A 14412-nucleotide genomic window follows, 5' to 3' on the forward strand; every position below is an offset into this window, starting at 1 on the left:
TACTCATTTGGCCACCGCGCATACGGGGAAAACAGAGAGATATAAAAAAAATAACTTTAAAAACAACTGGCTGGTGAACAGTACCATTACCATGAGTTTACAGTGACCGTACTCGATAGCGACGGCGTAAATTATTTGTATGGAGAATCGTACAGCGCCTCTACAAATAATTTACGCCGTCGCTATCGAGTACGGTCACTGTAAACTCATGGTAGTGGTACTGACGACTTTCGTTGATCGAATCCGTTCGATAAGTAGTCTTGCGGCCACTGCATAAGGCGGATAGTGAAAAATTTTATGACAACATAAGCAAGCAGACTAACGCAGTAATATATCCCGTTTATATTCAACAATTTAAGACTAACGAGATGTTGTTTACAAGGTGCGATCTCAATTTTCATTTCAAAAACAGTCCTTATCACGGTGAATTTCAAGGCAATAACTGATTGAAATTATTTTATTGCCTACAATCACTGATAAATATACTAAAATAGTTCACGAAACTCACACTGCCATCGATGACGTCATAGTATCTGGATATGAGCTGTATGATGGTAGACTTGCCGCATCCGGAATGTCCAACGAGCGCCACTGATTGCCCTCTCTTCACGGTGAGGTTAACACCTTTGAGCACCTGCAGAATTATGTATACGTAGTTATGACCACTATGAACAAAATTTGATTGCGTCGCAAAGTCGCTAATAGATTTACGTCCATTTGGAATAATAATAATGCTTGTTGATGACTAACCAATGCACAGATAATGCATACACAAATCAGTGGATTAAGTATCTAAGTGTTCATTTATTAACATTAACATTATTACGGGCAAAGCATAAGGTAGAGAATTTAATTATAATTACACAATAAGTATTTTCAATCGCACGATCATGTAGAAACAAAGACTATATCGGGTGTGGCCTGTAATACGAGCAAATAATTAAAACATAGATCATACTCGTCATACTGAAAAACATTAGTTCAGCGACTTTTATAAATAATTAGTTTTATAATTTTTATTGCACTTTTAAGTTTATTCGAAGAAGCAATGTAAAGCAAAATGCTTGATATTTGTACCGTGACAGGCGGCGTCAGTTGTGTTCTAGGATGGCGTACATTGATAGCAGTATTTAATTTGTATGAAAAGGGGAAAATTCAACACACACGCACACAAACATCACGCCTGTATTCCCAAAACGGGGTAGGCAGAGCACACAAAACGTTACCGCTTCGGAGCCACTTTTAGCAATTTTAGGTTTAAAGTTTGACAAAAACGGTACAATAGTGACAGGTTGCTAGCCTGTCGCCTACGGTATACCTTAACCTATATCCTCAGTCGCCTCTTACGACATCCACGGAAGAAATGGAGAGGTGTAATTCTAACCCGACACCACACGGGGGAAAATTCAAAGACTCCATTATTTTTAAAAGTCGCCGAACTAATGTTGTTCAGTCTGACGTCCTCGTGTATGTCGATGTACGTTTTAATTCTTTACTCGTATTACAGGCCACACCCGGTATAGTGTTATTCTTAATCCATTTATAAAATGAACCGGTAAAAAAATCACATGAGAATTCACCAGTTTTATTTGCCTTAAATCATGAAATAAACACTTTTCATTGAATATTGCTGGATGCATTAGGGGTATAGAAAACAAAATGTGATAATGACGTAACGTTATATTATCGTCTTTTTACTTCCGACACATTAGAGGCACACTTACCGGCACGTCAGGTCTAGAAGGATAGTGGAAGATGATGTTTTTCAACTCAATGTTGCCTTCTGCGGAAGTCGGCGTGACGCCGCGGTTTAGAAGTGGGTTGATTGTGGGCACATTGTCAATAACGTGGAAAATTTGCGCGCCCGCACCTTTAGCTACTCCAAACACTTCCATCAAAGTTGATGATATACCAAAATTGGCTGAACCCATCATGACACCAAAGAATACCTAAACAATCGGAAATGAAAAATTATCAAGTTAGATTGTTTTTTGTGAAGATACATTTAAGTAATTCCATCATAAAATTAATCTGCTAAAAGCTTTTTAAGACTTTCGACTTACAAAATGAAAACTTGAATACATAATTTCACCTCTGATGGGATTGAAAATTGAAAATGACGATCGCAGTAATAAATACATGCGCTCGAAAAGAAAGTAAGTACCTACCTTGAATGCTTACGAAATTCAAATCAAAGTTAAGAGGATAGGCATATTATCGAAATATCTTTAAATAGACAAAATCTTTATATAGTTTCGCTGTTCGTCTAGCTTGTCTGTCTGGCTTACTCTGTTTGTCTATCACCACAATTATATCTGAAATAGGTAGTTAAAACTTACGGCAATCATAGTTTCCACGTCATAGTTTTCATTTGGATCCGAAAGGAGTTGATAACCAAACCAAAACGATAGGGCATATGCACAAAAAATGCAGAAGAAAAGAGTTCCCATCGCTATTCCGTTGAATAATCCTTTAAAAAAGCGGTATTTCCCATTAGATGACAGGGCTTCAATTTATGCATTTAGGTTTTATCTTAGATCACTAATGCTTTTTGTATATATTTACCTTTCTTAATATTTATTATTCTCGCGTCCTTTAAATGCACTTTATATCTATCTATTTCTTTTTGTTGTCCACTAAATGCATAAACAGTGCGTATTGCACTGATAACTTCTTCCGTAACGGATCCTGCTTTACCAGACGCTTTAGCTTCTTTTTTGGATAATCTGGAAGCTACCTGTAAATATTTGGCTGTAATTATTTATTCTTATAGAAAACAGACAAACAGACAGCAAAAAACCAGTTGTATCGTTTAATCTATCACTAAGTAAGCAGTGTGTGGCTTCTTATTGTATCCGTTGTAGAAAAGTTGATTTCACTTACCAATCCAGCAATTCCGACGAGAGCCAAAGTTACGGGGAACGATATTAAACAAAGCAAAGCTAGCTTCCATCCTTTAATTAGAGCCATGGTAACAGAACTGACGAACGCCGATTGGTAAAATATAAAGGTGGCTAATTTCTCTCCAATACCATCTTCGACTTTCACTACATCACTGTAAAACATAGTTACTTACTTAAATACTGGCAAAAAGATTTATATAAAAATACTTTTATTTGGTCCCCTCCATAGTTACTCACTTGGACATTTTTGCAGCAAAATCCCCTGTTTGATGCATATCAAAATATTCAAAGTCTTGATTCAATGCCGATTTCAAATATTCTTGCCTTATTCTGAACACCTGAACATGAAATTACTTTTGAATTAACATTTAATTAGTTAAAAGTGACATTTTACAAATGAATAAAAAGTGCTTGAAAACCAGTAGTTACCTGATTAAAAGCCGATATGTTCATTAAAACCGTTGCAAGGTAGGATAAAACTACAAGAGCGACTCCCAATATGCAATTGTATATAGCAAAGTCTCTAATTGCTATTAAAAAGGCGTCGTCATTTGGCATTTCCAATATTACGGAAATACCGTAGTCTACCATACTTTGCAATAACGACGCAAAAAGCAAAGTGTTGAACGGAGTAGTTGTTCCAGCCAGTATCGAGCATATCAGCGCCAGGAAGATGAACACTTTGTCTTTCGTGGTAGCAAATCTGTACTGTAAACATTTTATTTTATTTTAAAGTTTGACGTAAAAAAGTATGTTCAGATTTGCTTATGTCACTATGTATTGTGTGCGTCGACTCACTCCGGTTCGGGTTATGTATGAAACAAAGGGTTTAGCAGGCTAAGGAAGGAAATGTGGCCCCTGTGAGGAATAGTAGAATTGGTAAATGTCAATTGTTTGTCGCCTCATTACTAGTAATCACTCCAACTTTCAGCCCTCTATCTTGAAACTGTCATAGAGATAATGTCTAAAATGTATTTTCTCAAAAAAAAACTAACTCGTTTTTCTCCTAATCCATAGCAGCTAAAGCATTGAAACAAAATCACAGCGTAGTTTTTTGTCGGAGTATACCTACAATTTATTAATATTTTATACGTGAAAAATAACAATAAAAATTACAATTTGTTTTTTGACAGCTCTTTCCAACAAGTTTTTTTAAAAGGTGGACTATGAAAAAAATCATATACTTAAATTGCAAATAGTATTAGCTACTACCATACGAAAAATCAATACGAAATCCTTAGAAAAACATTACTTAATTTTTTCATAATGGCTACGGAACCCTATTTTGGGCGTGTCCGACACGCTCTTGGCCGGTTTTTGTACTGTGGTATCAGTATAATGCAGACTAGAAAATGGTAAACTTGACGATGATCTGATGAAGGCGTCAGTGAGGGGGCTTCTCTGTAGCTTAATCTGTCTACTTCATCTCTACATGCTACATGGATGGGTTCGCGGTCATATTTTTACAGAATAGTCTCTTTTTAATTTAGAGATATTGTCCTTGACCTCACCATTGAATTCCTTCGCAGGTTAGTGCAGGTTTCCTCACGATGTTTTCTTTCACCGAAAAGCTCGTGGTAAATTTCAAATGTAATTCCGCACATGAATTTCGGAAAACTCAGAGGAAGAAGGTGTGAAGTTCCCAATCCGCATTGGGCCTGCGTGGGAACTATGGCCCAAGCCCTCTTGTTCTGAGAGCAGGCCTGTGCCCAGCAGTGGGACGTATATAGGCTGGGATGGTCCTTGACCTTGAGTGCTATGAGTCAAACTAATTAAGATGATGATTTAAATCTTGTTAAATAAGGGTGCCCCTTATTTCGCATAACATTAATTGTCCTAATGTGAATTCGCATAACATAATTGTGCATAACAACGAACTTGCATAATTATAAAGAAGCATAACACTTATTTAGCATAATAATGAATCCGCATAATTGAAATATGCATAACACTATTAACTATAACTTAAACTGTTATAAAATGAATAGGTACGCATAATTTTAGCAAGCGAGTGAATTAGCTTGTTCAGTGTAAAACCGACTCAGTTAAGTTAGGTACAGTACCCTTAGTGTAAGTTTTCGGTTACAAAATACTCAATTTGTATGGAAACACGAACATCGCAAACGTTCCGCTGGAGGCGCTGTTCGTGTTTCCATACAAATTGAGATTTTAACGCAAACGCGATCGAGACGTTTTTGTAACCGAAAACTTACACCAAGGGTACAGAAGGCTAAGGCGGAAGCTACGCTACGCTTCGCTCCCGCCTTGAGAGAGAGCTGCTTAAGTAGCGTAGTAGAAAGAAGCAACCTGAAATTAACCTGTTGTGCATAGGAGAAATTTGTGTCTAGACTCCTGTCCAGCCGTGGTGTAGGGGTTATAACACGTAGCATTGCTGAGGACTGGGTTCGATTCCCAGCGCTGGTCTCTTTTTCTGTTTTTTCTATGCCTCCCCTCCATGTCTCAGTTTGTATTTTCGATATGGTTTCACGGGATACCGTAAAAGTAACAAATTTGGAGTGAAGTAAAAAAATACAAAAATACTCCAAAACCAATCATAAATCATTTTACTTTAAGTAAATAGAATAGAATAGAATAAACTTTATTGTTTAGCCGTGTTACATAGATGGTATTAAAATATTGTTAGGTTCCAACGGTTACTCATTTCGAGTGAACAATATTTACTTAAAAGTAAAGACAGGTAACAAACAAAACCAATTAATTATAATTTATTGATTTATTTTTGTAATTTTTTCAATTCATGTAAACACTTTATTATATATCGTTTGCCAAATAAAATTTACAATTTCATTATATAACCATTTTATGTTTATAATAATTGATACCATAATAAATATTTAGTACCTAAGCGAAAACAGGTCCACGGAGAGAAAATTACAAGAAAGCAATAGGCGACCTTATCGCTATACTTATGAAAACTAATGTCATGCTAATTAAATTTATGCCAACTTACCGTTATGCCAATCCACATTATGCGCATTTACATTATGCGTATTCAGTTATGCGAAATAACGTTATGCCAATGTCAGTTAGGGCAATTAGTTTATGCGAATTAATAGAACCATTCAATCAACGTAACGTAGATAAATATTTATCAAGCGCGATCTGTGGTGATAGTTTTAATTTTTGTAAATTTTTGTTTATACTTTTATTTTGCTTCTAGGTATATCTCATCAACTACAACCACAGCTCGACCTAAGGATGTTTGTTTCACGAAGAAATAGAAGATAGTGGTAATTCATTTTGTTTCGTATTCGTGTTCCTTTTCATCTGCATGTGCCCTAGTTGCTCTCTTTATGAAACGAACTAATCTAAATTCTAACGTTTTATGCCATTTGTCCGTGTTTATACTAGGCAGGTAACTTACCAATGTGAAGAAAGATATGCTCGGTACTTCCTCTTTGATTTCAGCTTCAGATACACTGCAAATAAATTCATTCTGAGTGTTTTTTTTTACATAATACATAATATAATAATATGTAAGAACAAGGATTGAGGATGCTTGTGCATGGGTCCGCATTATAGACATTGCACAAGCATTTTTAGAAACGTTTAAAGCAGCTGTTCCTTTTTGGCTTGACATTCAAATTATATAAAATATATTCAGCGGCACAAAATTTGGCCCTCTTTTCGTACAAAATTAATTATTATATTAACTAGCTGTTGCCCGCGGCTTCGCCCCCGTTGTACTTTTTCTGTATTTTCTTCCATAAAAACCTTCTCCTGATAGTATCAAACACAACAAAAAAAAGAATTAATGAAATCGGACCAGTCATTCCCGAGTTTTGCGCTAGCAACACATTTTACGATTCATTTTTATTTATATAGATTAAAGATTAATTACTGCATATTATTATATTTGAGGGCCACATTTTTGCCCGCTCAGTATAGTATGTTAGAAGCCCGCGACCTTAAAAATACCACTAAAAATGACGTCATTATGAAATATTTAAAAGCTGAGTACTATTTTATCGGCATAGTTAACATATATATTCGTGCAAAATTACAGCTTTTTAGCATTGATAGTCCCTGAGTAAAGCCGCGGACACAGACAGACAGACATGGCGAAACTATAAGGATGCCGTTTTTGCCATTTTGGCTACGGAACCCTAAAAAGCAAGCTCTTATTTAGAGGACGAATGGACCCGTTACACAAGCGAGCATGTACTCGTAGGTATCGATGAATTTATGTCGTCTCGTAGTCTCGGCATAGGCCAAGCGTATATAGATATGTCCCACTGCTGGGCACAGGCCTCCTCTCAGAATGAGAGGGCTTGTGCCGTAGTTCCCACGCGGGCCCAGCGCGGATTGGAAACTACACACACTCCATTACTCCATTGAATTGCTCGCAAGTTTGTTTGTGCAGCTCCTACGAAATGTAATTCAATTTTTGAAATTGATTTTCACCCAAATCCTACTGTGGTATTGATAAGAAAGTTTGCATTTAGGCGTAGTTCGGTTCGGATAACAATAGTGACAATACAATACCTAATACTCGTATGATACCATCGCGCTGATTTGATGACGGGCCCGGAAGTTAGGCACTGGAACCTCTAGCCAGAAATGGTCAATAGGGTGCACTGTACTTTGACCAAGAATGGTATCCTAGATTCGACGATGGAACAGTCATGCAGGTCCATCAAAGCGTATTTCAGGTATTTTTAATTCATCATCATCATCATCATCATCAGCCCGAAGACGTCCACTGCTGGACAAGGCCTCCCCCTTAGAACGCCACAATGAACGACAACTTGCCACTTGCATCCACCGTTTCCCGCTACTCTCACGATGTCGATATTTTTAATTATTTATTTATTTTATTTACAGGTTAATGTAGCAAGTTATGCATCCACGTTTACGCTTATTTACAAGTAGGTGTATCTGTTATCGAATGTTTAAGTATCATTACTCGTATTCGTAAGTATGTACTTACTTATATTCATACAACCAAAAGTTATTCTATTAACAGTTACAATAAGTGCCTACTCGTATTGAAACGTAGATAGCCAGCGAATTAACGCTTATGAATACCTATGGTTTTTAATTGAATGTTTGCTATTTAGATACACAAACTTGGAAATTTTAAACGTTGAAAGTATATCAATTAGTTATTTGTAGGTAGGTATTTATATTAATCCAGTGTTAGCAGAACCCCTCTTAAGCAAAATGTACGCAGTGTGGGGTCATTTTAGATGGTTATTTTCATAGACAGACAGGCATAAAAACTTAAGATTATCGGACTTCTTATTGGTTGTGTTATAATAAGAGAAATGTACGAGGGGCGGCTGAAAAGTTCTAATTAAGCCTAAGGTGGAAAAAAAATATTCAGTTTTTTTTTACTATTTTTATTTTTCAATATATTCCTTTAATTTAAAGCATTTATTACATATTTTAAATAATGCATTTCGACCGTTAAAAAATAAATTTTATTTTGGCTGTCGAAATGTTCCTGTGCAGCCGCCTTCATTTCTTCATCATGTCAAATCGCTTTCCCCTTAAATCTTTCTTTCAAATTGCTGAATAGAAAAATAATCGCTAGGGCCAGATCTGCACTGTAGGTGGAAGGGTGGATGATCAATTTCCTCGAAGCCTATTTCCTTCAGAGCAAGCTTGGCAACACGAGCGGTGTGAACGGGGGCGTCGTCTTGCAAAAACAAAACGCCTTCGTTCGCTTCGTTTCTCAACTATTATATTTTCTTAATAGCTCGGCATAATAAACTGCATTTATTGTAGAGCCTTCTGACAAATAGCAAATAGTCTATTAAAAGAATGCCTTCGCAATCCCAAAACGCGGTGGCCATTAGCTTAGACGCCGATCTTTGAACCTTGAATTTCTTCGGTGGCCTTTCACCCTTTTCACTCCACTGCATAGATTCAGACTTCGACTCTGGATCATACTGTCGATCCATGTTTCATCAACAGTTACTATACGGGAACAAACTTCATCTAAACCAGTAGTTCCCAAACTTATTTTTCTCGTGGACCACTTTCAAAATTTTACTGATTTCGGTGGACCCCCTGCTGCTACATTTCTACCACATTCTTAAAGTCGCCAAAAAATAAAAATTGTGTCGCTTCTGAGTTCTGTCCAGTCGCTTGCCTTATTAAAATATTATTGCTTAGGTACTTAAAACAATGTAGGTAGGCCCTTATAAAAACTATGCTTACATTTTGGCTCTTTACTATCAAAAGCAGATAAATTTTCGTGGACCCCCATTAACATCTTATGGACCCCCATTTTTTGTTCACGCCTACGTAGACCCCCAGCAAGTCTCCCGTGGACCCCTGGGGGTCCACCTGGACCACTTTGGGAATCACTGATCTAAACCATCTTCACACAATTCTAAAAATGTCTGACAAGTTTAAACACGACGTTCTTTATCGTAAGCAGTGAGCATTTTCGGCACCCAACGCGCACTAACTTTTGTCATATGCAAATGTTGATGCAAAATCTCCAATTCTTTTGCCAAACCTTAATTCTCAGATCCTCTAATACTAACTTCTTGACTTTTCAGTATTTTCTTCAGTCACATCACAACCGATATTGGCCTCCCTGAGCGAGGATCGTCTTCGATCGAGTCCCGTCCAAGTTTAAAAAGTCGACTCCATTTTTAAGTGGCATGAGAAGGGCCTGATGCGCCGTAAATACTAGCCATTTCTTCAAAAATACTTTACGGCGATTTGTCACTTTGCGTGAGGAACTTAATGACGGTGCTCAATTTTCGTGATATGCGTTGATAATGAGGGCTATCGCGTATGAATTCGCCACTAGAGGCGCTAGTGTAGCGTGAGGTCTCCGAAATGTCAAATCTCATAGTTTTTGGGTGAGCTACGCGGGTTTATTTATAATTAGAATAATTTTGTGAATATTGCAATATCTGAAATTAATTATGACAAATATGCGTTCCGGGGCAATGAATGTCTGTGTTTTGAGACAGTTTTGTCTTGCGGAAACCTTTGCCCTCCCTTTGTCTTTGTTCTCCCTTTTTTCCGAACAAAACGGGGACTATGCAACACTGTGGCATGCTCGATATTTATATAGTACGGTTTTAAGGTGTATTAAATATGATTTTAATCTAAACTTTGTTTTCACGCCCGTAATAACAGACTTTGAAAGCCATACTTAAAAACCTCACGCAACAGTGCGCCATCTAGTGAGACAAAAAACGATAGCCCTCATTCACACATAATGACCTTTATCGTCGGATATCTCGAGATGTAATAAAAGAAACACGACATTTTTTTCTTTTTATTATTTACTTTTTAGATGTTATTTTTAGTGGCCAGTACCGCTAACACATATTATGCAACCTCAAAGTATCGTAGGCTTAGAACTTATCAGCCGCCCATCGTACCTTCATACCAAATTTCAAGTTTCTATTAAGACAACCGTAAGCTAAGTACCCTAGAGTTTTCGGTTAAGGCAATTTGCATGGAAACACCTTTTTTGCGACGCATAAATAGGGGTGTTATTATAAGTTCGACGCCAATGTCTCTCTGTCTGTCTTTCTGTGGCATCGTAGCCTTCAAACAGATGGACCGGTATACTACGAACATTATAACACGTATACGAACATATATTACAAAAAAGTGTCAAAATACATAATTCTAAAAATACCTACAAATACATACATGCATATTATATTGCAATCCTATTTCACAATAACAGCTAATTATCGCAGGATTCATTAGAACGATTGAATTTGTGTAAGTGTGTAACCCTGTTACTTCAATAAATTCAGTAAGTTTCTAGTTATTGTTAGTGTATTAATTATAACAATGCATGTAACAGAAATGCATCTAGCTCACAACTTGTTATGATTTATGAATTCGGAAGTCTTTGAGTTTGAATCTTTATTTACGTTATTATAATTCTCGAAGCTGAGATACATTCAAAGCGACTACGTCATGTAGTGTAATGTATGACTTCAGAAGTAATTTGTTTTTAATTAAATGTTTATATTTTTAAAACTTACTCGTCTTTATCGGTTGCGGCTTTGCCATTTGTAAACTGTACGTTTGAGAGGTCCGTCTTCTGTTTGTTCTTTGGTTTGGTGTCATCACCGAGTTTGTAGGTCCCGGACCGCTTCATTGTTCCACGTTTTGTTTGTTACGAACACTTGTTTATTGTTTTCCGTTTCTTGCCTGTTGCGGCGCGAACAGACACGTGTAAACTGTTCAGATTTTATTTTGATAATAACTAATCACATTGCGGTGGTACAGCTGAGCAGTCTGCGATATAACAGTTCTATTGCGGTATCACCTGCCATTATATGATAAGTAATATCAGTGATAATGATAACTTTATGTACTTATTTTAACGTACATATATTTTCAGTGCTTATGTATTATCAAAAACTATAACACGGAAATAACTAGTACATATGTATCTTCATTACTATGTGATTCATTTAAGAAAGAGCAAAAGTACTTAATCGTTTTTTATATAACATTTTTAATCACGTGCGTCTTCAGTGCTGAGTTATTAACTTATATCTAGTAGGTACTACCGAAATAGACGTTCCTCAACCGAATATGAATAGACTCGCGTGTTTAGCTGGGGTAGCATTATTATTCTTTCAGAGTTATAAACGATTTCCATGTTCAGATAAAAAATACCAAACTTCTTGTAAAAAAAGTTGTTGGATTATTGTATCAATATAATGTGTATTAAGTATCTACCTATTTTCATCATGTGCCAAGTGTCTTATCCGGGAGAATTAGTCGTCGTAAGTCTCCATATAACGTATCTCTTAGTAGACTAGAATATTATAAGTTTTCTTTTAACCTTTTGGACGCCAACGACTCATATACAAGGTGTTAATTAAATAACTGAAAACCAGAAAGTAGTTTGTTCAGAATCGAGAGTAGAATCAATTATTACACTATGTTTTAATTAGGGAATATTACCTACTGCAATTTTGTCCCGTCAGAGTGCAGCACTGGCACATACTATATGTTTATGGTTTATGTCTTTTAAGTATCTTAAATGTCCGTATTACTGCTAATATCATATTATTTCAATTATTTTTTTTGGAAATATAGCTGTATCGTTACTATCGCTGTAAATATCATTTATTTTGTTACTCATAAATATGTCATGATTTCTAAGTATTAATACTCTTTGGTTATGATCCGTCATGGCGACAAAATATAAACGACGTTGTTGCTGACGTTGTCATGTCGGGTTCTTAACGGTTTGTGCTAGTGTCGCCCCCTAGGCAGAGCTTTGCCTAATATGCCCTATTAGGTTGTGTTTGTTTTTAAATACCTTTTTTATTGTGCCTAGTCTAAAAGTTACGACTGCAACAGGCGCCAATTAAATATTTTAGCGAGGTTGCATACTATTTCGATAATTTAATACTGGCCGGTTTGCTGTCACTGTGTGATTTCCTTCTAAAAACGTCAAATCGCAACTGACAAATATACAAATCATGAGTGTAGAGTTCCTACATAGGTACTTATACTCTTTGGTGTAGAGTTAGAAATGAAGTAGAATTACTGGCTTAGCAAAACACACTAATATCTTTTAAAATAATGAAGGTATTAAAAAAATAATGCAATCAACTAACTTAAAATGAAAAAATATTTTTGGGGTGTCTGAGGTTTTCAATTATTTAATTAACACCTTGTTTGTATAATACGCACCGCAGGTTCCAAGCTAACGACCTATATAAACGTCCATTACTTCAATGCAAAAGCAACCTTCGTTAAATTTTAATTTTAGACATTGCAATATAGAAGCTGATGAGATGACTATTGTATTTGACGTGGCGGCGAAAAGGTTAACGAAATAAAAAATGTGTAACATGCTGATTCCAACATTCCAACGGTATGATAAAATTTAAGGGAATAACACATTAAATTGCCTTTTTACGGTTTTAAACTTTTACGGATTAAGTAGATATTATATATTTATCATGCTGTTTCATATATGTTACTAATGAACTAAAAGAATATTCACCCGCGACCACGCATATTTTGCATAAGCTTAGCTATCGTAAGGTCACGGGTGAGCAAGGAAATTCTTTTAGTTCATTGATATGGACCTCCGCAAAGTAACGCCTGATTCAATAAATTATATGTTATTCGTATAGTCACGTAGCCCCATTTCATCAAATTAACTGTACAGCGGTTTTTGCGCGTAGACTACGCCCTTAGAGGTTACCCACAGACACAGGAATGAGTTTACTTTACATTTTAATATTGCCTTTAGTACATGTAGTACTTATATGGAAATTAAAATAGGGATGGATGGTAAAAAAGAGTCATCAATCCTCAAATTACGAGTAGCAGGTGCAGGTAGCTGGTGTTTAGCAGGTGGTAGGACCTTGTGCAAGGTCCGCCCGGATCGCTACCACCATCTTGCTCGCTAATCCAGCCGTGAAGCAGCAGTGCTTGCACTGTTGTGTTTCGGCGTGGAGAGTAAGACAGCCGGTGAAATTACTGGCACTTGAGGTATCCCATCTTAGGCCTCTAGGTTGGCAACGCATCTGCAATACCCCTGGCGTTGCAGATGTTTATGTGCGGTGGTGATCTTTTACCATCAGGAGACCCACTCTCGTTGGCCATCCAGTCGAATAAAAAAAATGTAATTTTCACCAATTGGACAAATGAAGTCAGCATCATATATCATATCGTCAAATCGTCATATAGTCTAGTCATATCGACCTTCGTAGAAGTCGGTCTGTTACTTTTAGACTGAAAGGTTTGATAGATAATTTTCACAAACGCATTTCTTCTGAGTGGCGAATTTTCACATCGCGGTTTTTCACGATCGCAAAGGCCGTGCCAGGTTAAGCTAAGTGATTCTGCCCCCATCGAGTTTGGGCTCATAATTTTTATGGATGGTGTGGCTCTACATTAGTAATAAATTGGCAAAATTTAAGCCCCCTAAGCTTAATATTTTTTTGTATAAAAGAAAAAAAGAAAATATGATTTTTCTTCAATATTTTTTTTTCAACCTATCTTAATGTGCATCACAAATATTGTACATTCACTACAGATAATTATTTGACATGAATAACATTTTCATTATGTCGTAGAAAAAAAATGCTGACTGAAGATTTCATATTTTTTTATTATTTACTTCCAATTTAGAGACCGCTCTAATTTTTTCACCAGTGATACACTCGCAAATGAGCTATAACATGTTTTTTTTTTTCAAAATTATAGCTGTGGGAGAACACACACACACACACACACACTTATCAACACGCGTATAATTGCATATATAATAATATAATAATAATAATAATAATAATAATTCATTTATTTTCAAGAACAACATAGGTCCAAATTTGAATACATACTATTCTAAAATTCTAAGTTAATAAGCAAAATGCAAAATTATATTAATGTCACAAATTAGGTAAATAATAAAAAGAAAATATGATATCGGTGCACTTTAAACACCATTTCTTTTTACGTGAACCAACATGCAATGGTTCATGTAAGGACAGTCAAATCTATCAGCAATCATGGACAAAAT

General features: G+C 36.1%; 2 protein-coding genes across 4 annotated transcripts in view; one reads left to right on the forward strand and one right to left on the reverse strand.

Moving 5' to 3' along the window:
- Mdr50 (Multi drug resistance 50) overlaps positions 1 to 11124 on the reverse strand; it is a 33557-nt gene extending 22433 nt beyond the window's left edge. Inside the window, exons 1-9 of the mRNA XM_074100227.1 lie at positions 10898 to 11124; positions 6289 to 6343; positions 3333 to 3611; positions 3141 to 3241; positions 2884 to 3055; positions 2566 to 2737; positions 2340 to 2470; positions 1725 to 1949; positions 509 to 634 (exon numbers count right to left, since the gene is read on the reverse strand). Of these exons, the coding sequence (XP_073956328.1) occupies positions 509 to 634; positions 1725 to 1949; positions 2340 to 2470; positions 2566 to 2737; positions 2884 to 3055; positions 3141 to 3241; positions 3333 to 3611; positions 6289 to 6343; positions 10898 to 11013 (1377 nt within the window). The 5' untranslated portion in view covers positions 11014 to 11124. The remainder of the gene's footprint in view (positions 1 to 508; positions 635 to 1724; positions 1950 to 2339; positions 2471 to 2565; positions 2738 to 2883; positions 3056 to 3140; positions 3242 to 3332; positions 3612 to 6288; positions 6344 to 10897) is intronic.
- Positions 6080 to 14412, forward strand: part of LOC141437044 (uncharacterized) — a 33240-nt gene continuing 24907 nt past the window's right edge. For 2 of the 3 annotated variants that reach the window (XM_074100238.1, XM_074100242.1), the window contains exon 1: positions 11330 to 11650. Coding sequence is in view for 1 of the 3 variants with exons in the window: in XM_074100242.1 (XP_073956343.1) it covers positions 11585 to 11650 (66 nt within the window). In the remaining 2 variants the exon portion in view is untranslated. Of the gene's footprint in view, positions 6155 to 11329; positions 11651 to 14412 lie in introns of those variants that run through there. The other variant, XM_074100237.1, reaches the window with a different exon arrangement.

Source organism: Choristoneura fumiferana, chromosome 17 (genome assembly GCF_025370935.1).
Source record: "Choristoneura fumiferana chromosome 17, NRCan_CFum_1, whole genome shotgun sequence".
Taxonomy (NCBI): Eukaryota; Metazoa; Arthropoda; class Insecta; order Lepidoptera; family Tortricidae; genus Choristoneura; species Choristoneura fumiferana.